The sequence below is a fragment of the Camelus dromedarius genome, chromosome 7 (assembly GCF_036321535.1).
Source record: "Camelus dromedarius isolate mCamDro1 chromosome 7, mCamDro1.pat, whole genome shotgun sequence".
NCBI lineage: Eukaryota > Metazoa > Chordata > Mammalia > Artiodactyla > Camelidae > Camelus > Camelus dromedarius.
The window spans coordinates 33,777,275-33,804,864 of record NC_087442.1 but is presented as its reverse complement, the minus strand read 5'-3'; the positions used below and the strand labels follow the sequence as shown (position 1 = coordinate 33,804,864).

Below are 27,590 nucleotides of genomic sequence, written 5' to 3'. Positions count from 1 at the left end.
AGAGATTGGAAGTTTCAAAAATCCTGATTAGAAGACTGAAAACTTGCTTAATGTTCTTCCTGCTTTTTCGTATCATGAAAAAAAAACTGGGATAATCATTAAATTATCTCTCTCTCTTTTCTTCTCTCTCTCCCCCTCCATCCCACCTCTCCCTCCCCTTCCATCTCCCCCTTTCTCTTTCTCTCTTTATCTGTGTCTCTCTCGCATGCTCTTTCTGCCTCTCCCTCCATCTCTTAAATTTTCAAGGAGTTCTGAGTCAGATCTGGGAACTTCACCTAGAAGGTTAATTTCACTTTATAAAAGAATACATCACAGATTTGCCTTTAAAAAGCAAGCAACCTTTGTTCCATAATTATGTATTATTTCTGCTATCAAAAAAATACAGATGCTTCACTACACTCAATGGATGAATAAAATGATGTTAAAATCCAACTATAAAAAAATATGACTATGACACAAATGAGGTCTGAAGTGAAAAGGAGAGCAATGGTGCCAAAAGTAGAAGACAATCCACTGTCTTTGTGAATACCAAGGGACAGCTGCTGTTTGCCCAGTGCCATTCCCATTTTCTGCTCTCTCCTTGGGTAGACTTCCCATTCTCAGTTTGTGTATTCAGGTAGGGTTCTCAATCTCTATACTTGAAATCTGCCCAGGGCCTAGCCAATTACAGATCTTTGAACCTCTAACCACATTGTATAAGCCAATGATGGGTCAGAAGACCAAAGCAAAGTTAATTAGAGTTGCTCCCTGGGATTTTATAGATGCTTAATGAGAAAAGAAGAATGTCTTCCTTCAGGGGAACTAAGCTCAGGTAATATGTGTCTGAAAATAACTACCACCATGCACCCCTCTAAATGCTGCCTCATGTAGGAGTAAATAGATACAGAGAAGCACAGCTGAGAAAAATGAAACAAAGAAAAAGCAGAGGCCAATGTGACAACACCATTTGGGTACCTGGAGTTCTGAGGTCTGTGTCACCCTTGGATTTCCCAGTTTCATGAATCAATAAACCATCCTCCAAATCCCATAATCCATCCCTTGAATTGCTAACTTCAGCTAGTTTGATTTAGATCCATCATTTGTAATCACAAAAACCCTGACAAAGATTTTCTAATGCCAAACCCAGAACAAAGTGGTCTGTGCCATGTAAATTTCACCCCAGCTTCCGAGCACCTCAGTGGTAGAGGTAGAGGGGCTGAGGGAAAAGAGTTCAGATGAGGTGAGGGCCAAGACTGACAGTAGCTTCACTAGAGAAGAAAGAAATGTGTTATGATATACGTAGTCTCTATTTCAGGCGGATATAGGAAAAAATGGGATGTGAGAGGATGGCCATATCCCAGGTTGCAGTTGGGTCCCTGGAACATGCCTCACCAGGTGAGGATCCTTGGCTTCAGGTGGGAAAGAATTCAAGAGCCATGATTTGAAAGAGCAAGCTATAGTTGAGTAAAAGTAGACTTATTCAGAGAGATATACACTCCATAGACAGAGTGCAGGCCATCTCACAAGGCAAGAGAAAGGCCTAGGAAATACACCTTCCATAGACAGAATGCAGGCCGTCTCACTCAGAAGGGAGAGCTGGTGGACTCAGAGCAAGGAGTTGGCTAGGAAAAATGAGATCGCCCTGAGGTGTGGGGGTTGTTAGTTTTTATGAGCTCAATAACTTCATATGCTAATAAACAGTAGGATTATTCCAACTTCTTTGGGGAAGCAGCTGGGAGTCCCAGGATCTGGGCCATCATCCACTTTTTGACTTTTTATGGTCAGCCTTGAAACTGTCATGGCACCTGTGAAAGGGCCATTTAGCATGCTACTGTATTACATTGAGCGTCTAATGAAGTTCAAGGTCTACAGGGAGTTGAATCTTCCACCATCTTGGTGCTAATTGCTGCGTCATTCTTTTAATGGCTGTACCCTGCCCACTTCCCTCCTGTCTCAAGGCCATTCTCACTGTTCCCATTTCATTGAGAAATTGTTATTAGAGACATATTTTCAATACTTAACCACACAAACTAAAACTGACCAGTGCTTCTGTCTTGTCAAACACATTCTGCACAATGCACTTCTCAAGGGTCAACTGGAAGTCACATTTTGAAACTGAAGTGAATTCTTCAACTTGTTCTCATCATCACTTTTAATCTAGTCATTCAGGCAATTATTACAAAACAGCCTGTTATTCCTGAGAAACACAATTAAGGAGATAGGCAAAAACCATGATTTGGAAGGCATTCTCATTAATGGAAGAGATATAAGAGAAAAGACATCAAAAGCTTGAATGGAAAAAAAAAAAAAGTAAGCACAGACCTTACCTTTACTCTAAGGAGCTTGAAAATTCAGTGTTAAGAAAAAGTAGCCATCCTTATATTGAGATTTCTTTAATGAAACTCTTAAAACCCCAGAGGAAATGGTTCCAAATTAGATTAACATGGTTCTATGGTTATAGCCTTAATACCCAACCCCAAAATGCAGTAGAGAATGCCTTAATTCACCAACTCACTAAATCTTTACTCTATTAAATAATTTATATCATTGGTGATGAGTTTCTTACTTTTCTTTCTGCAAAGTTGCTTACTTAAAAAAAAAAATCACTCCCATTACAACAAAATGTTCTTGACTTTGACAATCTATAACAAAAACAATATTTATTGAGGTACTTACTATGTGCCAGATACTGTCCTTTGTGTTTTATACATATTCATTCATTCAATCTGGTCAACAATCCTATAAACAAGGTAGGCAGAAAGTATTTCCTTTTTACAAATGAGAACACTAAAGTCAAAGAGAGCTTAACATCTCTGAAGGAACAGAGTAAAAAGTAGAGACAGAACTGTTGGAATTCAAGCAGTCTGGTTCCAGGACCAGTGCTCTTAATCACTATGTTTAAGAGTAATGTTAGAGAAAGCTCTCTTCTATTTCCTTTTGTATGTGAGGTTATATGTGTGATGGAAAACAAAACAAAATAAGCAAATCATGGCAGAATGCAAGAAATAGCACCCTAAAAAATAGCTAAAGAAAAAAAACTGGTGGGGTTTGGGGGAGGAGGAAATTCAAGAGATGGGAATGGAAGGAACAGGGGTAATGAGAAGGAAATCATCAGAAACAGACAATGTTTTAATTTGGCGGTCTCACAGAATCCTCACAGGTAAGTAGTGGTCAGAAGAGTTGGACAGAAGACTGAAACCTAATTTTGGAAAGCCTACAATAATAGGCTTATTTGAATTAGAGTTAAGTATGAATTGGAGATCCAGTGATAATTTTTGAGCAGGGTGATATGATTTTCTCCTTCAATTTTTGAAAAAGTATCTGAAATTCTGAATAGGGAAAACTGCAGTTACAAAGTTACTTAGAAGCTAAATTCCATGATCCCAATGAGATAATGAAGACCCAACACTGTGTCAGATGGGATATAAAAAAGGGGAGTTTGGAGGCTGTCAACACATCTGAGTCTGACATGTGAAAAGAAGGAGAAACTGAGAGATCATAAGAAAGGCAGGAGCAAAAAATAGAGATGGAATCAATTCCAGGAAGGAGAAAAAAAAAAAAAAAAAGAGAAGGGAGTCAACAAAGGAACAGAAGTTTCTTGGAGAAAAGAAATCTTGAGTGAGAGTTGCTCAATGAGTAAGGGCTGGTCACAAAAGGAGTGGGAGGCACTACAGGGATGAGGGAAGTGGGGAAGACTGGATAAATTCGAGAAGGACCAGTGTGAGCCAACACCTAAGGACAAAAGGAAACCCTGTGACAGAAGAACAAAGAAACAGCCTTGATAGAAGGTGAAGAATGGATCAGGTAGTCAAAGGGTGTAAGGGAGATCAGAGTTCTGAGCCCTGAGTGCTCATGGACCTTCACTCTGGTGCTGTGTTGTCCAGCTGTTTTGTTCCTCATGTGCCCGCTCCTTGAAGTAGACATTTTATCTTGTTCTGGATTCTTCCAGAACATTCCTGTCCTCACATTCTGCATGTTTTCACTTCCCATAATATCCTCTCATCTTATCCACAGTTTGTTTCCTCATAAATCTGTGGCTTTCCATGACCCTGCATGGCCATCTGCTACTCCGTGGCATTTTTCAGCTTCACTTCAGCTGTTAACTCTTCTCTTCATCTGTCTAATTCCTATGTTTTAGTCAGGCTGTGTCACAGGACTGGTGACCAATAGCTTGACTATCTCTGGAACAGGTGCCTGCTTCCAAACCAATGATCTGTAAGGGTAGTTTGACTCCAACCATAGTGCTTCTTCTATTTCTAGAGTTTTCCCCAAAATCAAAAAATTATCAAATGGCCAGAACTAACTGATTATTCTTAATTTGCAATTCTATGGCTAAGAATAGTGGTAAAAACAGAAAAAAAGGATTTGAAGCACACAAATAATGAAGAGCTGTAAGTATCCCTATTTTTCCAACATAAAACATCATCAATGGTTAAAGTAAACCTGAGAATAGACATATTTTTAAAAGATATAAGTTAATTTAATAGATAATGATTTTATTTTGAAGAGACTTTTAAAATAGAAATTTACCATCTTTCACCTTTGAGGTCCATAGTACCTTATTTAGAAGATTCTGTAAGTAGCATTCATGACAAAGTTTTTGGTAATAACTTACCAATTAAAAAAATGAAATCAATCATCCTTTCCATTATATCCCTTCCCATGATTCAATAGCACGTTTATTGTTGATAATCTTATTTTCAACTCAATAAAGTAGTTTTTTTTTTCAATTTTATGTAAAGCTTTAAATATCACTTAAATAAAACATAGGATACTAAGAATTTTTTGGAATACTGTTTAAAGAGGATCTAATATAATTTAACCTACCAGGATCTCAATAAACATCTAAGAAAAAACAGAGTAAAGTAGTAGACCTAAACTGTAACCACAGGGCATATCTGGCTCAAGGACTTGTTTTGTTTGACCCACAGCAGTGTGGCAAAATTGTTGTAACTGCATATAGACATATATACATAAATATATACATGTACATACATATGCGTAGATACATATGCACACACACATATATACATATACACACACACACACACATACATATGGCAAACTCAACTGAAAAAATTATAATTTCAGCCTCCTCCTAAAAACCAAAACACAACACAAACTGGAAGTTCTAGCAAAACTAGGCCTGCATTTCCACATGTCAGCAATCACTTTGAGCTTAGTAAGAACTACGCTCTTTAATCTGGCATTCAGATCAGTTTGTCATGGTCTCCACCACTCTTTATAGTCTACCATTGGTTAAAACAGTCTGTGATTGTTTCCAGAGAGAACTTCTTAGTGTAACAACAAAAATAAAATAGAAGCACTATTTCTTCAGCACTGTAGGTACTTTCCAGATCACTTTCAGAAGCCATTTCATTCCTTGGAGAGCCTGCCATGCATACTTCTAATCATATCCTTCTGCCTAAAGTCATTATGGGTCTTGCTCAGACTCAGAGATGCTAAGTAACAGACTTAGACTTGAATCTGCATCTACAGACCCCAAATCCAGTGCTTTTCCAGTTTTGGTACAGCTAATATGGCTAGCAATGAGTAACACTCATTTCTCCCAAACAACAATTAGGAAGCTATTCCGTCTATTTGAATACAGCTATTTTTATATCACAAGATCAAATTTACTACACACAACAGGCTACAAAAGGTATCCAGTTAGTCTAATTTCAAAAATGAAATATATTCTCTCCTCTCTGAATTCACATCTTATTTCCCTCAACAATAAAAGAAATATCAGATTCTAGAAAGCATCAGACTACCCTCAAATAGGCACCTATCAAAGACAAATCAGGGAAGCCTCAGAAGGAAATTCTGGCAAAATGTTGCTTTTCTCTTCCTTTCAGCAACTTCTCAGTTCAAATTCTACTTTTATGCTTTCTAATGCAGAGCTAACGTTGGCTCTTACACAAAACTGTGGAAGCCACTCTTTTGTTCCTTCCACGTTTCTCATCTGTACATGTGCTCATCAACTTGTCAACCAGACTGTTAGAATTTATACTTAAACATCACTTTCCCTCTCAGCTGAAATTTTCTCCCAAACCCTTGATTTCCTATCTTGATTACTACAATTTCCTTTTTATTGTCCTCCGGAAATTCATATTCTTTAAGTTATATATGGTCAGAATATATAGCTAAAATAACCTTTCACCGCTATGCTCTCACTTTTTCACCAGCTTATCTTCACTCTCTCTTGAAAAATTCCAGTTCGCCTTTAAATCTCTCTGGAGACCTTGCTGTAACTATCTTCTCTATCACTGGAGTACAGAGACCCACATCATCAGTTCTGTCATTTCACCTTCCTTTCCTGAGGTCCCAAGTAGATATTCTTTGGGGTATTCTCTTTTCGAAAAGAGCATTGTTTCAAAATGTTGCCTATCAAGATGGAAGAACAGGAAAACATGTGTGAAGGACTCCCTATCTCTGTATTTTCTTTCTTCCCTAAGGAAAAAAAAAAAAGGAGTGGTTCAAAGTACAGACCACATTTTAGATTTGCTTTGAAATTTAATTTTAAGGGCAGCATTTCTAATAAATTGGAATTTGCAAGTAAATGGTTTCTCAGATTCAAACATCTTTTGGGCAAAAGATGAGAAGTCCAGTTCTACCATATGAGACACTAAAAATTGCAAATATTAGAAAAATAACTGTATCATCAAAAGAACACCAATTTAGGCAATAAGCCTTTCAACTTCAGAAGGCTTGGCTTTATGACTTTATATTCAGTCAACCTTATAAGCATTTTGAAATTTTTCAGTGAAAAAAGTCTTTGAGGGGGTGGGAAACAGGAAAAAGATATTTTATCAAACGTGTGCCAATGATTTGGTTCATATAGGCCTTTAAAGTAAAATTCCAAATGGCATATTTTAATTTTTCCTTTGTCAGTTTCGGGGAAAACAATGCAGATGCACATTTTTCCCCAGCATGTTTTTCATCTACTGGTATCTGTCTCTCTCATGCTCTCTCTTTCACACAAATGTGTGCACATGCACACACAAACACACACACCCTCACCCTCACACGTACAGAGTGGAGTTACAATGATCCTGGCTAAGGATGTTTTTCTCCACTTTCTGATCCACGTGAATCTTTATCATTGAGCTAATTCTCCCTTTGGTATTAGGATGCAGCCAGTAGGCCAGCAAGAGAGAAAGACAATCAGTTCTGGAAGCTCTCTCAGGGAGGATAAGGAAGATTTTCCCAAAAAGGCATGAGCAGCACTGCTCCTGACATCCCTGACCCTTTTCACATGAAACCATTAGAGATACAAAGGATGGTGTTTGCTTTAGACACATCAACTCCACTCCTGGAGCTGGGACTGGGCTCGGCTTCTCAGGAACCATTCAGCCTACAAGAGAGCAGAGTAGCTGGATGAAGAAAATGGATGAAGCTGGGTGAAGGAGTTCTACAAGGAAAGCAGCAAAGCAAAATGGATGCTGAGTAGATGACTAACCAGTAGCCATGATCAGAATGTTGTAACTCAATTATTCCACTTCTTTTACTTTTTCCATTTATAAGCAAAACCAGCAAAGCTAGCTATATTCAGATTAGTATCAAAGTACAGTAATTTCCAGAAACCCTCCACCCCCAAATCATGAAGCTGAAAAACAACCATGATGAAGAGAGTTCTAATACAAGGCAGAAAAACTATTAGAGATGAAACAATTATCAACCTTCCCTATATACTCTAGAAATTATGTATTTAATATAAAATTAAATGCAGTGTTTTTCAAATATTTATATCTCTGCTATGAATTGAGGGTTTTCAATGTTTCTCTTGGGGCAGGGGTCTTAGAATGCTGAAAATCAACAGTATTTTTTATTTTCTTCACTTGTCAAAATAATGAGCTACAGAAATGCTATTGTCTTTTCGTACTTTAATAAGCAGTAAAATTCAAAGGCTCTATGGTAGACAAGAAATTTGTATCATAAGCACAATAATAAGAATTTCTTCTCTTTAGTCATCTTTTCCCTGTGTGGAAATAATTTAGCCTAGGATCTATGATCTTATAAATAAATAAAAAAATATAAACAAATGTTCCAAGGAACTAAGTTGTTGCTCCTGTTCTAAAGTTGTCTTGCACAAGGCATCAACCAGGCCTGGAAAACCAATGTTTTATACATCCTACCAATTTCGGTGCACACCCTTTTAAGCTGTTCAATCCTCGCAAACATCACATTTCTTATGAAAATAAATGTCTTCCTGCTTAAAGAGCTGCAAATCAAGAATGCATGTACCAATGATATTACATACTGCATTTGCTACATTTAATAACACAAATGGATAAAACTTTCCAGCATATTTTTAGAAGTTTTATCAGTTGTTCCCATTACAATGTTAAAAAAGGAATGCAGCAATAAATCCTAGGCAACAAATAAAATGCCCTCCATACAATCTTAAAAGAAATCAGAGAAATGCCCGAAGCTCATACATTCAACTAGATCTAAAATACTTTCATTAACCCAACTGCTGTTGTGAAAGTCTCTACTATTGGAAGGTATCTAATTAACCTAGTTTATAAACGGTAAGGTTGGAATTCAATCAGTTACTAAAATAGTTGTTTCTGATTAATTATTTCAGGCTGACCAGTTGGAGGCCAGAGCTATGTATGTCAAAGTCACTCACTTAGTTAGCAATGACACCAATAGAAATTACTTTCCTATGAACAGTTCTGAATTCTGGGCCCCTGGCAAAAGCCAGTTATTGCAAAAGAGTAATAAATCTTGGAAATTGGTGGCCTGTCTCCTCTAATACAAAATAATGAATATTAAAAAAAAAATACCCAGGGTTATGCTTGGAAGCTGAAATAACAAATACTTCCACAATTTAGAATATGCACACAAGTTTAAAAATCATCTATGTTGAACCACTAAAACTAATGAAGTTAATGAGCCACTGAAAAACCAAGGAGGTTATGAAAATACTAAGGAAGTATGGGTATTAGGCTAGAGTGGAAAAGACTGCACTGCTGACTTATCAAATCAACTAGTGATGTATGCTGTTAATGTTCAGTTTAGCTATTTAGCTGTTTACTTACTATCCCAAATTATTTTTTAATAGAAATCTCTAAGTTACTATAAATACAAGACTACTGAAAGAATTTTACAAGCCTCTTTATAAAGTCTGGAATACTGACTTGATCACAATAAAATCACAGCTTCTATGTTTTTATTTGAGGCAATGTTTCTCAAAGAGTAACCCAATGACCATCTGTGATGTTCAAAATGCTGGTTCCCAGGCCCTTCCCATGACCTAATAAACGAGAATCTCTCAAAGTGAGGACCAGGGCCCTAAATTTGAAACAGAAGTTCTAAGTAAGTCTGCATTGGCTTGAGCTGTTCTTACTACTGCATAAATTTTCAATAGAGTTAACACAAGAATTAACCCTCCTAACAACACGAAACTAAGTTATATGTTATTTAACTGAGCCTCTATTCTTGCTTATATATCTTTTATTAAGCTCTTATAGGATGCTTTGTCTTATGTGAGAGTGGAATCACAACTAGTTCAATACGGTTGTCTCTGCCTTAGCTGTTGATTTTCTATGATCTGAACTCAGTGTTCAACTGTAATAAACAGTACCACTAAGTTATGATTTTTACCTTTTTTGTCCTGTTTTTATTATATTTAATTTGAAAAGCTTTCTCTAATCCTTAATAGAAGTAAATGAGGTATAAATCAAACAAGTGATCTTAGAGTAGTTTTAGAATGATTTGACAGTGGGAGTATCATTTTAACTACTTTTCTCAGAAGCCAACAAATGGCTCTTAGGAAAAGAAATTTCACAAAATAAATTCTGAATCTAATATTTAGACTATGAATTCATGCTCACAGTATTTTTTCAAGTTCTACTGAAGACCTATGTCACTATGTATAGAAAGAACAAAGGAGTAACGATGGTAGAAAAACCATGATTTTGTAACTATCATAGTAAAAAGTGATTCAGGCAAGCACCATCAATAGATGCTATTGGGGAAAGGGTCTGATTATAAACAAGATACTGAAAACATCTCAAAATATTTTCCCATAAATCACTTGTTAATTTCAAAAGAAAGAAAGTAAACATGGTAGAGAAATTCTTTAACCAAATAATATCAACAATAAGAAACAATTCCTAGAGAAGGCTATATCACCACTAATGTTTTATGTCAGCCAAAAATGCACAATCTGAATCTAATCACGAGAAAACACTGCATAAACACAAACTGATAAACACCTAATAGCTTCCTATATTCTTTAGAAACATCGATGTCATGGAAGACAAAGGTTGAAGAATCTTACAGATAAAAAGTGTCTAAAGAGATGTGACAGGTAAACACAATGTCATCGCAGACTGGGGAAAAAAAAACTGCTCTAAGGACATTATTGGAACAATTGACAACATTGCACAATGGACTGTAGATTAAAGTGTTAAAGTTCTCACTGTTAAACTGAACTTGATAGCTCTATTGTGGTTATGTAAGAGAAGGTTATCGGTCCCAGGAAAGACACACCAAAGTATTCAAGGGTGAAGAGACATGATCAAAGCAACCTAACTTCAAACAGTTCTGGTGGCAAAAAAATATGCTTTCTACACACACACAGAATAATAAAGGACAAAATGTTAACATTTGAACAAAACGTTAAAACTTTTAAATCTGTGCAAACAATTTATGAGCATTCTTTGTATTGTTGTTACAAGTTTTCCAGAAATAAAAACCATTTCGAAATAAAAATAAAAATAGATATAATCTGATTTTTTCAAGTGAAAAAAAAAAAAGAGAGAGAAAACTGTTTGGCAGTAGTAATTAGTAAAACTGAAGAAGCATATTCTCCAGACTGGGAGGTTCTACTTGCAGGTATATACCTTAAAGAAACTGTTGTCCACGTGCACAAGGAAGTTACCTGTAAGAATGGTTGTTGTGCCTTTGTTTCTTATAGCAAGAATTGGAAGCAGTCTAAACTGGCATCAATAGTAGAATGCATATATGAATTGTGGCACAGTTATTAATGAACACCAAGCACTGGATATCTCGTCCAGAGCTACCCATATTCAAATGGATAATTCCAAACACATTGTTGAGGGAGAAAACTGCTGCCAAAAAATACAGAATGATACTAAATTTTGTAAATAATTAACTCCAAGGAGTCACCAGTTCAGCCTCAGAAGGGGTACACAGGGAGCTTTAACTGCCTCTTAATACTTTATTTCTATAAGACAAGAAGCAAATATAGCAAAATCTTAAAATATGAGAAAACTGGATGGTGGCTACATATATATTTATTATTTTTCTCTATCATTTGCAGTGTTTCAGAATATTACCAAACAAACTACAAAATATATATATATTTTCCAAGTTCTAATTAAACAAAGTGAATGCTGAGAACCTCAATTCAACTCTCTTGGCCAAAGAGGAGGACTACAAAGAAATGTAATAAACTAATGTTTAATTCTTTTATTTTTTTAACAGTATGCACACACTCTTTGCTACTGTAAACATTTCAAATGCGTTTTTCATTAATTCACACCATGTACTTCAGCCTTTTGTCTTATGAATCCCAGCATATGATTATATATTAGTCAATTTTACTCTGTAACATGCTTAATTACCCAGCAAACCTCCAGTCTCTGTATGGCTTTGCCTTACACTGGCTGTAGTGTTTATTTAAATTGTTTTCTTCAGTTCTCCTTGCTGCTGAAAATTTCATACTTGGGTTGGCTGATGTTTATTAAGTTTAAAAAGGTATTAACGTTCATGGTTACAAAAGAATTCTGAGCAGCATCAGGCCTTCACTGAGACCACAGCTTCTTGGGTAGTGTCCATTTCTCCAGTTGCACAGTATTTTTATCTAAGTCAACAGCCCATGCAAACATCATGTGATATGAATTGATAACAGAAATGTGTGCATAGACCAGAGAGAAAAGTATGAAATGCCTTTTAAATTGTTAACAAGAAAAGAAACAGCGCACTACAATGGAGGAAACTGGAGATAGAAAGCAGAGCATCTCAGTTTTGTTCTGCCACTCACTCCCCATGGCCTTAAGCAACCCACAACCCCTCTCCCAACCTGGGATTACTCATGGGATGATAATGACCATGTTCTGCCAGCCTCACAGGATGGTGTGAGGTCTGAAAGCAATGATGCATGTCAAAGTGCTCTGTGAACAATAAGGCATTCAAAATCCACAAAAACTGCAACTGTCATTATTCTGATCCTTTCAGGACAAAAAAATATATATTTGCAAAACGGATGCAACAAAATTCTCAGAAACAGAGAAGGAAAATTAATTGAATGACTTCAGCAGCCATGGTTTGTACATGAGGTGAGTAGATCTGTTACAGGAAAACTCACATAAGAAAATAAACAACTGCTAATGATATCGCAGGAAGGAACTCTGTTCGAAGTAGGAGGATACAAGGAAGTTCAAGGAAGGTGTCTAAAATACTTTCTTCCAAAATTACTCAAAGACTAAATTAATCAGTGATTGCAATTTGTGTGCAAAAATTAAAGTGGACACTAGCTGAAAGGGGGTGGCAAGATGCAGACTGCAAAAAGTTGTTGCTTTCTTGAAAGCAGTGGTTTCTAAGTGTGCTCAAGGGACTCCCAGGCTCTCTAAGAATATTCCAAGAATCCAGGAGGGCAAAATTATTCTTATAATAATACTTAGATGTTACTTGCTTTTTCTGCTGTATGGATATTTGCACAGATGGTACAAAAGCATTAACAGGAGCACTGCTGGTGCCTTAGCACAAATCAAGGACATGGCACCAAACTATATTAGTCATCACTATACTCTTCACAGCCATGTACTTGCACACATTAAAACAAACAGACAAAGCTTGTCTCCTTCAAGAATGGTCTTGATGAAGCAGTAGGGAAAAAAACTTAAAATCTTAATTTTGTGATATCTCCTTTCTTAATTCAGTTCTTTTTTTATTCTGTGTGATGACATAGCAAATAAATAGAAAGCAATTACTACATACTGAGCTGCAAGAGTTGTTTCCAAGAACATCACACCTGTGTGGTTGTTTTAGTTACCAGCTGAACTAGCCACTTGTTTCACAGAACACCGTTTTTACTGGAAGGAACAGCTGACAGACAAACTACAATTTCTCAGACTCGGGTTTTGGGAAGGTATTTTGCCAAAATGAGTGAGGTAAAACTGTTACTTCAAGGAAAACAAGTGATAGTATTCATTGCCAATAGTTAACATTAAACTTTCAAGCAAAAATGAGAAGTTTAAAAAACTTAAAATGGCCTCTGTGAGCCTAACAGCTTCCCAATGCAATTTTTTTCTGATGAGGTCTTTGGTGATATTAACAAATGGGATTTGTTTATGCTGTATTATGAAATGCATCAACAGTCAGAGAGTCTACCAAACTCAATGAATACATATTTTGCAAATGACCATTGAATGATGTTACAGTATTATGCCTGGGTAAAGAATTTGTTCAAAGTGCATGATAGATCAGTGCATTTTAAAGCAATAAAATACAACAGTTAATTAATATGTTTTCAGAATCCATGTTGTAACTAACTTATCTTTAAGGAAGTACCACTTGTTGAATTTTGGTATAGTACTAAAGAGGAATCTCCACAGTTACCCAATAGTATTCTATTAAAATACTCTTCCCTTCTCCCATCAATCAGTGAAGTGAGCTACAAGCAAAAAAATACAAGTAGAGTGATGGAGTGGAAAGGAAATTATACAATTCTACCACATGATTTGTCAATAAGACATGTGCACATTGTAATACATATCATGCCTCTTAAACTTCAGTGTAATTTTGCTCCCAAAAAAACAGCACTCATAAATTTCTTCTGTTCTCAGGCTACTAGAGGTACTTTGTCCAACTGTGGCAAGCATCATCCCTCCCTCATCCACTAATCCTGTGGTCCTTATTCTGTAGTTGACAGGTATGGAAGTATCAATGTCCAGTTCATTTAATTTGGGTTGGAACAGAGGCATAATTCCTACTACAGAGCGCCCATGAAAGTTTAAACTTAAGCTACTCTTGGAGAGACGTCACTTGAAATTCTATGTCCTCTTTCCTTTCCCATTAATCACTCCCTAACTGGTTTCTCACTTCAATAAATTATTGACAAATAAATCCTCATCTTAACAGCTGCTTTTGGAGAATCCAACATCAAACAGCTAGTTAAGAGTCATTCAACTGATCAATGCTGCTCTTTGAATTTCTGGCACATGATGATCAATCTGTATACAGAGCTATAGGAAGGTCATTTTGTATCAACATAATTCTAGCTAAATGTGAAGTGAATTAAATGTGAAGGAAGAAATTTTAATGGCCAAATTTTGGTTGTGATCTCTGGTTCATTTTTCAGAAAGAGCATTATCACATGTAATATGTTTGAGTTTATAACATTGTAACATTCTTCTAGAAAACTAGCTAGAAGGAAAAGGAAATAATAGATGGGATAGAAGGGACAGAACTACATAGAACCACGTGAGCAAGTTATGGGTCAAGATAATCATCAGTGGAGAGGAAATGACTGGAAATGCCATTGAAATGCAAAGATAAGTGGTGATTTGATATCCCTAACGAAGTGGGAGGGAACAGGATAAAGAAGGTAATGGATGAGAGGGTGAAAGAATACACAAAAAATGTTGAGGTGGAAAAAAAGAACAGGGGAGGAGATGGGGTGAGTCAGCAGCATTCAAAGGTCCCAGACATCCTTCCCTGGCATTTGGTAGCCCAGAGAGTGGCACTCACCACTCACAACTGCCTAGTTTCACCTTGCAAACAGCCCATACTGCCATTTCCTTCTCACCAGCACTCCATTTTGACCAACAGGCATTTTCACACTATTCAGCACTATTCCATTAACACTGCTTCTTTATCCTCATCCCTTTCAGTTGCTCCCTCAAATCATTCCTTGAAGAGACCACAAGCTTCTGACTCTGGTCAATACAGGTTTCCCAAATCAATAATAAACAAAGAAGGAAGTGGGATACATTACACACTTTCTTCCTGTCTTCTTTTAGGCTTAGACTGTAATAGTCAGTTATTTTTATAGCACCCAAGAGGAAACACACATCATAGAAACGTGTTCTGTACAAAACCATATCTACCTAAAACTTCCTTTGCCAAGTCTCCAAGGACAATAGTAAAAAAGGAATCCCATGGCATATCAATGTCTATAAAGTCAGTGCCTAAAAAGACAAAAACTGAGTAGAAACCTTTAGTAAGACTGTTCTCATAATTCTGTTTAAGTCAGATAAATCACTTCTAATACTGCAAGCATATAAAAGACATCTGACGATCAGTGTGTATATATGTCAATACTTCTTTTTACATTAAAAATATTATCAATAAAGCATTCTCATAAGCAGAATTCCAGCATGTGTGAGAAAAAATAAATTACATGGTAGCCCACTTAAAAGTTAATCCAGGTTAGTGTTCATAACATTTAAAGGGAATCGATACTTTGCAATAATATCTGAAAATTTCTACTATTAATATGTTTTCTCATTAGCTGTATTTGTTAGAGAACCTATCTTGACAAGTTTTGGTTTCAACAGCACATGGAGATTCCTAAACTGCTTCCACTGAAACCTCACCCTAGGCAACAGAAATCTATCAGAAATAGTATCAGGATAGGTTTCAGATAAGCTAATCGGGAAATCTTTCATTAAGAGATTTTCTGCTGTTGTAATGGTTTCATCTTTGCATTTTATTTTTTAAAAAAGTTTCTTCAGAACAAAATAATTTTCTCCTGAATTTAAGAGAAAATACAAGCCACACAGCTTTAATTTAAAAGCTACAGAATTGAAAAGCTGTAAAGGTGGGGACAGTAGCATTTGGGACATGAGCAAGAATACATAGGTCTAGCATCGGAGAACTTAACTTGATACAGCTAAGTTTATTTCCATCAATTTGTATCAGGAGAAGAGTAGGTTATTTTTTTTAAACTCAGGCTCCACAAGAAGAAATTTCCCTGTATGGAGAAAAAGAAAAAAAGCTAAAAACAAAAAGTCTCAATCTGGAAATATCTCCCAAAAAAGCCAGGAGCATTGAGCTCCAAGCACAAGGACCAAGGTAGCTTCTTGATGATTCTTGGGACTATAAAAACAAAAAGTCTCAATCTGGAAATATCTCCCAAAAAAGCCAGGAGCATTGAGCTCCAAGCACAAGGACGAAGGTAGCTTCTTGATGATTCTTGGGACTAGGTAGCCAAGACCAGCATAATCCCACAAGTGAGCTGTCAAAAGTATGTGTTGGAAGTATGAGAGGACTGGGGAACAAGCTGAAGTTCACAGCTGTATCTATCCCTAGAAACAGACCAAACATTGAGCAAGTTTGGTGAATTTTATATGCAGTTTCCTCATTTGAGCAAGGTTCGCATTTCTGTCCCTGAAAGTATGTCCAAAATACATAAATATTCTATAGTTATTTGCAAAAGGAAGACTATGATTAAACATTGCCTCTTCTCTTACAAAGTATCGATTTTTAAGAAGAAATTTAACAAAAGGCCTCAGCCATTTTAGGCAAAAGGCATTTTATTCTATTGCAAAAATATTAATGGATATATGTAAAAACAAAAGGTAAAATAATTTACACCTTTCAAAAATGACCAAGACACAACAGTTAGTATAAAAGTACAAGAAGGTAAATCAACAAGTATGAGCAATGCTCTTTTACTTACCTACCATTAATGTCACACTAAGCCCTGATTTGTAATATATCTGAAATATTAACAATTTACCAATACACTAATGGTGTACAAACCTTCAGTTTTTCTACTCAGTCACTTTTATTACAAAGTGATTTTTCTCCACCTATTGACAGACATATTCCAATGGAAACAATTTATTCTTGATAGTTAAAATTTTACTTCTTTAAAAAAAAAACTATTGATTCAAATAATTCTTAATTTCTGTTTGAAACACTCAGATTATTACTATTTTAAGAATTCTTTCCCCTTTTTTATTGAAGTACAATACACTTACAATATTATTTATCTTATACCTAGTAGTTTGTATCTCAAATACCAAGATGATTAAAAGCATCTAAACTATGGGTTAAGATAGTGATACAAGTGTACCAGTTCTGCTGTTATGAGCTATAGGTAGGAAAATTACAGTCACGTGATCAAGAAATCATCCTTGATTTCTGTAAGAAGGGTCCCGTTGAATGTGCCGCAGCTGTTCCAAAGGTTCCCACACCACCTCACCCCCACCCCTCTTCCTGCCATTTTCTTCCATCTTTCTAGGTTAATATGTCTCATTTAAGTGCTTAACTTACCATCAAGAGTGGACTTAGTAAGGGATAAAATTGGACTTACTAAAGGATTTGCAGGGTTTTGACTAAAATAGAAAAGGAATTGTTACATATGTTAAAATACTCCATACCATCAGTGCACAGTGTATTTTCAACAGTAGACTTTGCCGTTTCAAAGGCAAATGTTTGATAAGGTTCAATCAGAAGCAATTTTTTTTTCATTTGCTTTGTCTAAATGTATGGGAAATGTTACATGGGAAATTTGCTTAGAAAAAGCCCAAATGTAAAGAACTGAAGATTATATAATCTTGGGTAAAAATCTTTGTGTCACATTTTCTCAGCTCTTAGATCTAATTCCAAAAAGGACCCTAGACAGTGTGGGATGGGCTAGCACATGGTTTATTTTGAGCTTTATGGAACAACAGGGATTTGCAAGTTTTAATAAATTCCTAACCATAATCACAGAAGATCTCTGTAGACTTCACCAAATAGAAAACAAACAATGAGTTGATGGGGTGACAAGGTTTTTATTTCATATGATTACACAGACACAGAAATGTGTGCTGAGGGCATCTGTTTTAATCAGGAAAAAGGGGCACCTGGTGCTCAGTGTTCTTATCACTAGAACATTCCTACAACCAACCTAATACATGTGAAGGGCAGCTTCTTGTCTTGTAAACAATTCACTTCTTCACAAGTACCTATTGAGGTCTGATATCCACTCAAACATTAGCAAAGTCCTCCATACTTTAGATTGTATAGAGATTTGCAGAAGTGATTGAAAAGGGAAGAAATGCAGAAGGAAGAGCAACAGGATGAAGAGTTTTAATGATAGTGTTAATATACCCATAAAAGTGTTGTGTAATTTCAAGTAACTTGAAATAATTAAGCTTCATAGTTTATCTGTAAAAAAAAAAAAAAAAAAAAAACGAATGTGGGACAATACTAGCTCTATTTTACAGAAACCTTGAGGCTGAGGTGGTGAGGTGGCCCACTTACTCATTCATTGCCTCATTCTTTTTTTTTTTTTTTTTCACTAAATGTTTACTGTGTATCACTCAGATGCTGGGATCTGGGCCAAGCCCTAAAGATATCACAATGCTATGATACCTCTTCCTCAGTTTAGTGATTGGGGGTGGGGGGGAGAGAGAGAGAGGGGGAAAGACAGTAATCAAACACACTACCAACTATGCAGTTACACAATGAGATACAATCTCAAGAAAGAGTACATAGATGTACAAATATTTGTAACTAAGGAAACTGTCTTAGGCTTGGAGTTACTGAGGAAAGGGTATAAAGAAAGCCTTATTTGAAAAAGAAATGCTGAGTTGAGAGTAAATAATGGATGGAAATTAACAGGGAGCAGGTGAGATCTGACAAAAACAACAAAATATACAGAATCCCAAAGATGGGCGAGGCATGGGAGGAGAGAAAAACAAGAGATCACCCAAGGAGTCAATGAAGCTGAAATGGAGATGGTTAAGTGAGTACAGGAAATCTGAAAAAGACTTTCATCTCAGGTTGCATAGCAACTAACTTGGGGCGACCTCCAATGTCCATACAAGTAGACCCAGTAATAACACAGTTTTAGTGTATTGCTGGTAAGGGAAAGCTCTATATAAGTAAAGAAAATCAATCTCTCTCCCTCCTCCCCTCCATCATGCTACTTTTTTTTTTTTTTTTTAAAGCAAAGGTTTATAAGAACACAAACTTCAGGACAGTGGTTACATCTCAGCAAGGAGATGCAACGATAAAGATAAGGAAGAGGCACACACAGGGTGCCTGTGATTCTTAAGTTGGGTGGCAGATTCATGGTTTTTCAGTTTATTTTTTATTTTATTATTATTATTATTATTATTATTATTATTATTATATATTATTATTATTATTTTACAACTTACAGGTTTTTTGCATGTATTATTTTACTTCAGATGTTACATGAAAATGGTGTGGTGGTGGGGAAGATAGGCAGGGAAGGGACTTTTAGGGAACATTTAGGCCACAAGAATAAGTTTGGTCTTCATCTTAAGGTCAATGAAGAAACAATGAAGGCTATTCATATGATAGTAAACTCGAATTTTCAAACGATCAGTTTGGATGTGGTGGCACCAAAGGTTGTGTGAAGCTAAGCACATGAGGAGACACTGGTTAATTGATGCCCACAGCAGTCCTCAGATGCTGTCAGTGGAGATGGACGGGAGTGGATGAAAGTGAAATCAATAGGACTCTGGCAGAAGCCATATGAGGAACGAGGTAGCAAGAGGTTTCAAGGTTAAGTTTGAGACATGGTGCTTATACAACTGGATGCATTGCAGTTGTTACTAAGATAGAAAACACTGGCAGAAAATCCAGTTCAGTCTTGAGCATGCTGAGTTTGAGATGCCTTTGAGATATACAAGTGGAGATGTCAGGCAGATAATTAGATGTTTAAGTCCAGAGTTCAGATGAGAAATCTGGCATAGCAATTAGGTAGTATAACAGAATGGCAAAAATTTCATTTTTTAAAAAGATACTATATCTAGCTGAAAATAGTTCTTAAAAAATGTAAATTAAGAAAAAGTTATGAAATATGTATATATTTTAGATATCTTAAATTCAACTCACAATAATATTCTGTGGCATTCCTCATTCCTTTGGTTTCAACACAGTGAAAGAATTAATTAAGGTGCAATACATTAGCATTTAAAAAAAGACATTAGCATGAACCAATAAACACTTTCTCCTTAAGCAGTAATCAGATTAGTCAACTAGTAATATATTGGAGTTGGGAGGAACAGAGAGAAAATAAATTTAAATTTTGTTTTAGAGAAAGAATAAAGCAGAGCTTAAAATGAGATACTAAAAATCTTGAGTGTACAAGACAATGAAGAACCCCAGCTTGACTGGAGATGAACTTGAAGCTGTAGTCACTTGCATTAGAGAGTGGTAAAAAGAAAGGGTACAGCACTGTGGATGAAATGTCGGTTTGCCCAAGGTCATTTTCCTGCTCAGTGCAGCTCTGGGGTTTAAAAAAAAAAAAAAGAGCTCTGGTCAGGCGTTCAATGCAACTGATCTTTTATCCTGCCAACAAAATGAGTTCTTTCATTAGTCAATATTAGTCATGAAACAAGTGAAGAAAACTGGTGAAAAGAATAAAGTAGCCAAGCAACAAAGAATTTCAAGTCACCTTGTGGGACAAAAATATTCTCAAGACAACACTTAGGACCACAAGGCAGAATTTAAGAAGAGCTAGTTTAACCAGTGAATGCAACTGGAATCTGCAATAATAATAATAAGTATCGCAATAAAGGAGGTAATAGTTTTAGACAATGAAATACAAAAGAAACCATACAAGCCACAGATGAAAAATATGGTCACTTCCAGCAGCTCGTTTAGATTAAAATACTAAAGTTACTCTGTTAGTTAAAGGAACAGACTGTCCCTGAAACAATCACACTTGTACACCTCCAAAAACCCATAGGTTAATATGACTTTATTTTAGCAGTTTATAACAGGCTTTCATTTTGCAAGAAGGTAACTCAATAAAGTAAAACTGACTCTACCTTTCCTTTTTAAGGATATGATAAGTAAATAAAAATCTAAAGAGATTTTCTTAAACATTTTAAAAAACAATACAAGAAACATTTCTTTAAAAGAAAAGCAGCTAAATAAATAAATGGTATGTATGTGTACATACATAAACAAAGGGAAAAATAGTAATAAAACTAAAACTAAGAATTGTTCAGAAGTCCTACAGCAATCAAATTACTTGGTCTGTCTAACTTTGCAAATATTTAAAAACTGACAACCAACACAACACCAAGCTATCTCTATTCTTCAAATGTTTAAGAGAAATTATTCTGATATTTACACCATTGTATATTTCCTACTATGATAATCAATGCATGAAAGCTTAGGAACTTCACTTCATCCTTGGAAATGGAAACCATCAAATGGCAAACCCCATCTTGCACAACTTTAGCCTTTACTCTTCATTGCCACATGTGCCTTCTTTCATTCTTCTGAAAAGCCCAGTTCTTTCCCTCCTCAGGGCACAGTCCTCCCTCAGTATCTGGGGGATTGGTTCCAAGACCCCCGACAGATACCAAAATCCACAAATGCTCATGTTCATTATATAAAATGGAGTAGAACAGCTGCTTCTCCATATCCACAGATGCAGAACTCGTGAATACAGAGGGTCAACTGTATTTACACAGACTTCCAAGTCTTCATGGAGCTAAATAACTCTTAAGCATCTCTTAGATCTCTGTTCAATTCTACTTCCCCTGTGAGCACACCCACCCCCACTGGCTCATTCTGAAGTGGGTTGCTGCCTGTCTCACAACACACTGTTATTTTCCTCACACCAGTTGTCTACTTAGTGTATTTATTTGTTTCACCTGTCTTCCCCAACACAGTATAAGCACTGTAAGGGAACTATTCATAGCTATTTTATCTACCACAAGCAACATATATGTTACGGGATTAGTAAATATTTATTAACTGAAAATGAATGAATCAGTGATGACTGAGTAGATGAGTAAAATAAAGTCAGGCAGAGAACCATGAATAAACATGTGTTACAATGTGCATTAAAAAGTTCTCTATGTGTAGACTCTTTGAAAATAACTGAAATACTCTTCTGAGAATTCTCAAGGAGTATCATATAATACAACTGTCAAGTATAATACTTTTTCTACAAGGAACACAGCCAAATTTCAGAATGCCATCTAGGAAGTCAATTTGAATCTTAAGACAAGTTTAAATGGAAAATCGGGAAGAAAAACTCTTCAAAAATAAAATTCCCTCCTAAACAAAATCATTTTCACATGAAGATTCAATATTACACACTATACAAAAGAAATATTCAATAAATGTGGAATGAATGAATGTCTAATATTTCTATAACTATTTTCTTCACAGTTGTAACTATAGATGAATAATATGAATTTAAATACTTAAAAATATGAAAAAATATTTAAACTTCAATGTAATTATCCTTATTAAGAACTTCAGAGGAAAGTTAGAATATAGAATTTTTACCAGTATATTTGTATCTATGGGACTAGAAACAGTTTAGAAGGTGAAGGGGAAAAGAATTTTCAAATTAAAGAATTCACAAACACCAACAAAAATAGCTTACAAATCCCACAGAAATGCATGTATTAATCATAATTAATTTACCATATTGATTCATATGGAGAGGGTAAAAAAGGAAAAATCCCTTAGTTATATATGAACTCAAAAGCCATTACCTGGACAGACATCAGCTCGTGGGAAAGCATCACAGACAGCACAGCAGAGATGGACAGGAAAGGCAAGTTCTGGAATAAGCTAAATCTATCTCTGAAATGTTCAATTTCCCAAACCAATTAATTTCTTTCTTCCTTTTTCTTCTTCTACCTTCTGTGATTTATTGATTTAATACTATATATCAGAGCCTTATTTATAGCAGACACTCAATAACTGTTAATATTATAAAAGCCAGGATGATTGAAGAGGCAGGGAAGCATCACACGCAAGCTTACAAAGACAGATAAAACACGCAAGCTTACAAAGACAGATAAAACGGGGCAGTGGATGATTCCAGGGTTGATCTAGGAATTGAATTTCAACAGCTGCCTCTCTTTTTAGCCTCCACCTCAAATGACCTAAAAGAAGGATTTTGGAGTGGTAAAGACCTTTTAGAAGGTAAAATATCCGTATGTAAAAAGAGCTTTTATGATGTAAGCTGAGTTGAAAGCTGACCTAATGCAGACATGTTACAGACAAAATTATCCTGATCATTTTTTGATAATTTGTAATAGTGTGGGGTAGGTAGAAAAAGTCAAGGTTTTATAATCAGACAGACCTAGTCTGAGTCCAAATTTTGCCACTTATTAGCTGAATGACCTTGATTAAGCTGCACCTTAATTTTCACATTTGTAAAAAGAAGCATAGTAACAACAATCTTTCAGAATTATTCTGAAGATTAAATGGAAATGTGTGTAATGTACCTGTCATAAGTACAATCATTGTAGCTTTCATTATTGGAGTGAGGGAAGAGTAGAGAAGGATCAAGATGGCCCTCTCCTCCCACCTACCTGAAGAAGAGAAGTCAAACTTCTTGTCACTACGGCCAAAAGAGCAGCAGCCTTTCTAGTGCCTCTGCCCCTGAATATCCTCCCTCATATGCAAATGTGGACTCATTCCAAGTCTCTGCCAATTGGAACTTGAATGACTGGTTCCAATTCTCATTACACTCAACATTACCCTACAGCCAAGTTGTCATCCAAGCTACAGCTGTGAGTAAATACTACATACTGTCCCTGAAACCAACTCCATTTATTTTCCTCACACAGACTTTGTTATGAATAGCATTCAGTATGATTGGCCCTCAAAGCCAACATTCAATATCCTAGGCACTCATTTCAACAAGGACTAATTTATGTTAATTAAACACTGTACTACTTTCCACTGTTAATTCTCGGGCTTTTAATACAATTTGAATTTAAGGTTCTGACACTTAATGACAAGACAAAGACAAATTGTGTACAAATTAGAAACACCTCCTTAGTTAAATCCATCATATTTATCAAGCTCTGGAAAACAAAAATAACATTCTCTTTTAAGGCAAGGGCTCTTAAATTAGGTCTAGTTGATTATGATTGAAAGCAGACAACTCATGATGCAATGTACCAACCTAAGACCATTTCTTTTTGTAATCTCTTTTTCTCTGATGATCCTCTTTGAAATTCAGAAAACTTAATTTCCCACATTTTCAACTGCTTATTTTTCACTGCCAAGTCCCATCAATTTGGCAAGTAGATGAGAGCAGTAATCACTGGAGAAAATGCAGGAGAAAAAAAAATGAGCCAAATCAACTTATTTTGTTTCGATAGTCTATTTAATCTGCACAGTGAGTCAGCCCACGTGTTCTTACTAAATGTAATTAAGTGTATTTTGTAATTTTTGCTTAAAACAAGAAGTCTTGTCTATTATAAAACACCTTGTGTCCTTACAGAAGAGTGGTAGATATAGTTGCTAAGGTTATAGTTTCGGATTAGCGTCTTATTTTCACAATAATGAATGTTTTGATTTCAACAATGAATAGATTTCCTCATTAGTCCAATCAAAATTCAATTTGAATAAAGTTTTGGTAGCAGCTTTTAAGGAAACAAAGTACATCAATAATATAGAATATTTCCTTAAGGATGCACAGTTACTGCTATGTTTCCATTCCTTCTAGTCAAAAATCAATGTCACGCTAGGTCGTAATGAATGGCTGCTTGCCAGCTGCACTGAAACTGACTGAAATTCATCATTCCTTTAAAATCTATTCTTCAAGCAAGAGTAATTTAATAACTTGACTTACTTAAGTTTGTAATTTCATTCAGACATATAATCTAACCATGGTTTAGAAAGCATTTAACACGTAAGGAAAAAAGGCTGTCTTGATTAGTGTTACAGATGTTTACAACATAGCCAATTCTTAAAGGAAGGACAGAAACGACAGTCAATTATTAGATACAGGTTAACACCTGTTGTCTGTCATGTTTCAAACCCCTAGGTGTGAGATTTTGTCAAGGCAAATGAAAATGAAGAAGGACCAGCTGCAAAACATGATTTTGTTTTTTTACGGTAATTAAAAGAAAAACTGCACAATGTGTTGTATCTATGACAATCTCATCATGTCATGTCAGGGACAGTTCCATTTTACTTTAACACATTGGTGTTGCTGTCAAGGTGAATACTCACAGGTCTATACTATGGACCTAATTTATCGCATTGGTAGTCACTCCAATTAGCTGTGCTAAATTTCTCTCTGAAGCAGACTAGTTTCATGTCAGAAAAATTAAACATCATCATTCCCATTCCAACCCCCACTCCTAAGTCTCTGCCACCATGAACTGTTGATCAATGTCACATTAGACATCAGATTTACCCAGACCTTCTGTCTTATAAACACTAAATGTTTCTGAAATGCAAACCACAGAGCACCTAAAATACATGTGGTATAGTAATAACTGAGCACATCCGGCACAGGTCAGTCCTAGAGCGTTATGCGTGATCTCTTGCTTGAAATACCTTAGGATAATGATAGCTTATGTTTCTATGTTTGAAATCAACAAATATTTAATTGACATTTGTATCTGACTTTCTAAAAACTATTAATATGCTTTTGAACATTACCAATAGCAGTGCATTCATCAAAATCATCTGTTAATATACTGCAAGTCACTATGGGTATGCCTCATTTGAAGAAAATGAACAATAATTCTAATTCATAAATAGATCTTTGGGGGAAAAAGTCACTTTAAATACATTCACCACTGTTTCCTATTATGTATCAAATTAAAAATACAATCTGCTTTGTAAAAACATTCTCTCTACACAGGACAATGAGTCAAAGGCAAAAATGAAATAACTAAGCTTCAGAGCTAGACACGGATGTAAATTCTGGCTCTACAACTTACTAGTTGTGTGATTTGTGAGTAAGTCATTTAACCGTTCTAAGTGTGAAATTTCTCATCTGTAAAGATGGAGATAATATTTACTTCAAGTTAAATCACATATGTAAAGTGTCTAGCAAAAAAACAACAATGTATAAAAAAATTAATGCCAACTCAGTCTACTTACATGAAATGATTCTTACTGATGAAATGTAACTGATCACAACAGCATTTATGAATCAAGGAAGCAAAGTCCTATTTGCCAGGGCATTTCGAATTAAGGACCAAGATCTAGTCCAATGTATGCTAAGTTTTCACTTTTATCTTTATACATAAGTATAAAGTATATACACATAAGTGTATGTGTGTATACACACACACACACACACACACACACACACACACACACACACACATCTTTTCCACCAAAGAGGAAACTACCAGACTTGCTGTCTCCAAATGATTTATGGAACCAAATAACTTGAATTAAATACACGTTAATGGAAGAAAAAAATTTTTTTTACAATCAATGAAAAGAGGCATTTGCAAGTATTGCTGAGGTAGTTGAAGCCTATAGCAAAAACATGTTGTTAAATTTTAAAAAATCCTAACATTGTTTGTGGAAAATATGATTTACCTGACCCAACCATGAAAAATGCCCTCAACCAATCTCTAAAATAGGTTTTCTTTCCAGATCATGAGGAAGTATTCACTGAGAGAGTTGTGTGTCGTGAAACTGATTTTTTTAAAGTGGTGGCTAAAATGAAAATAATCATTCAGAAAACACAGTATTTGTTTCCTTTAACACAAACTTTTGCTGAATATACCTTACGGAAATAGAGCCAGCAAAACAGAGCTGGATGAGGACAGGTGTATAGTGCTCAGCATACACTCAGACCAGCAATAAATCAATCCTTTTGAGACACTGATTTTCACGTAGAGCTGAAGTCTATCAGCTAGGAAAGAATCCAATCTCTTCCAATATTATTTTTGACAAAGCCTTCCTAACTGAAGTCCAATTTGTTTGCGTAATTGCAGTCATTCTGATTCAACTCAACAATAAATGAAGCTGCCTTTCATAGCTCCAACTCAACAGTATAAAAGAAAACAAAAGGGGACCACATGACAACAATACTTCACAATTCAGGGGCCCAGATAAAGGAACAGTGGGGAAAGCAGTTACTGGAGTGGTGAAAAAATCTACCAGATCACAGAAAACAATTCATTCACCTGAACTGCCTGTGTCCTTTCTGCATCAGCTGTATTTCACCTAGGGAGCCATTCACATTACACAAATGAGCTGGCTGGGATCTTTTTTTTTTAAACCATTCCTTTTAGTTCTGAAGGACTTGTGAATCACCAAATTGTCAAACATGTCAGATGACCACTCTAAATGTTCCTTCAACTCAACCAAAGCCAACGGCACAACTAGATACTGACTGCTGACTGAAGGAGAGCAAACTTGAGAGATGAATAACATGAATATGTTAGAATTTTTCCAAACAGGAAAGAGAAATAAATTTATGAATATTCCTTAGCTATTAATATGTTGCATTATGAAATACTTATTATGCTGAAAGTGTTGACTACCACTAGTAGTCCTCCATCTAAATCTCCTATAGAATTAAAATCTGATAAAACTGAAGCACATTGTCAGGAATGCACACTGCACTAGTAAATGCTCAAGGTGTTAAAGCTGATATTCTTGCATTGACTAGTAATGTCTACACTAACAGATCTTAAAGTCCTTCATGTATTGGCTGCAATCCTATTCAACAGGAAACACATGCATTAGAGAAGTAAAATTTTCAGTTTTAGAGAAGTAAAAGACTCAGCTCCATACATCTGCTTCTTGTTACTAAAAATTTACAAACTGCTTCTAAAGATAAAAACTATCCATTTGGAGGGACAACACTATTTCTATTGAACTTCCATCTGACATCTAAATGTAATACCACCTTGTCA

The 27,590-nt window shown here is 35.7% G+C and overlaps 1 protein-coding gene across 11 annotated transcripts in view; it reads right to left on the bottom strand.

The window, feature by feature from the left end:
* The window catches only part of IMMP2L (inner mitochondrial membrane peptidase subunit 2), a 929,241-nt gene that overhangs the window by 637,195 nt on the left and 264,456 nt on the right, over positions 1–27,590 (bottom strand). Inside the window, exon 5 of one of the 11 annotated variants that reach the window (XM_064487437.1) lies at positions 22,975–24,016. The exons of the other annotated variants lie outside the window; for them this stretch is intronic. Coding sequence (XP_064343507.1) covers positions 23,962–24,016 — 55 coding nt within the window. The 3' untranslated portion in view covers positions 22,975–23,961. Of the gene's footprint in view, positions 1–22,974; positions 24,017–27,590 lie in introns of those variants that run through there. 11 annotated transcript variants of the gene reach the window in all.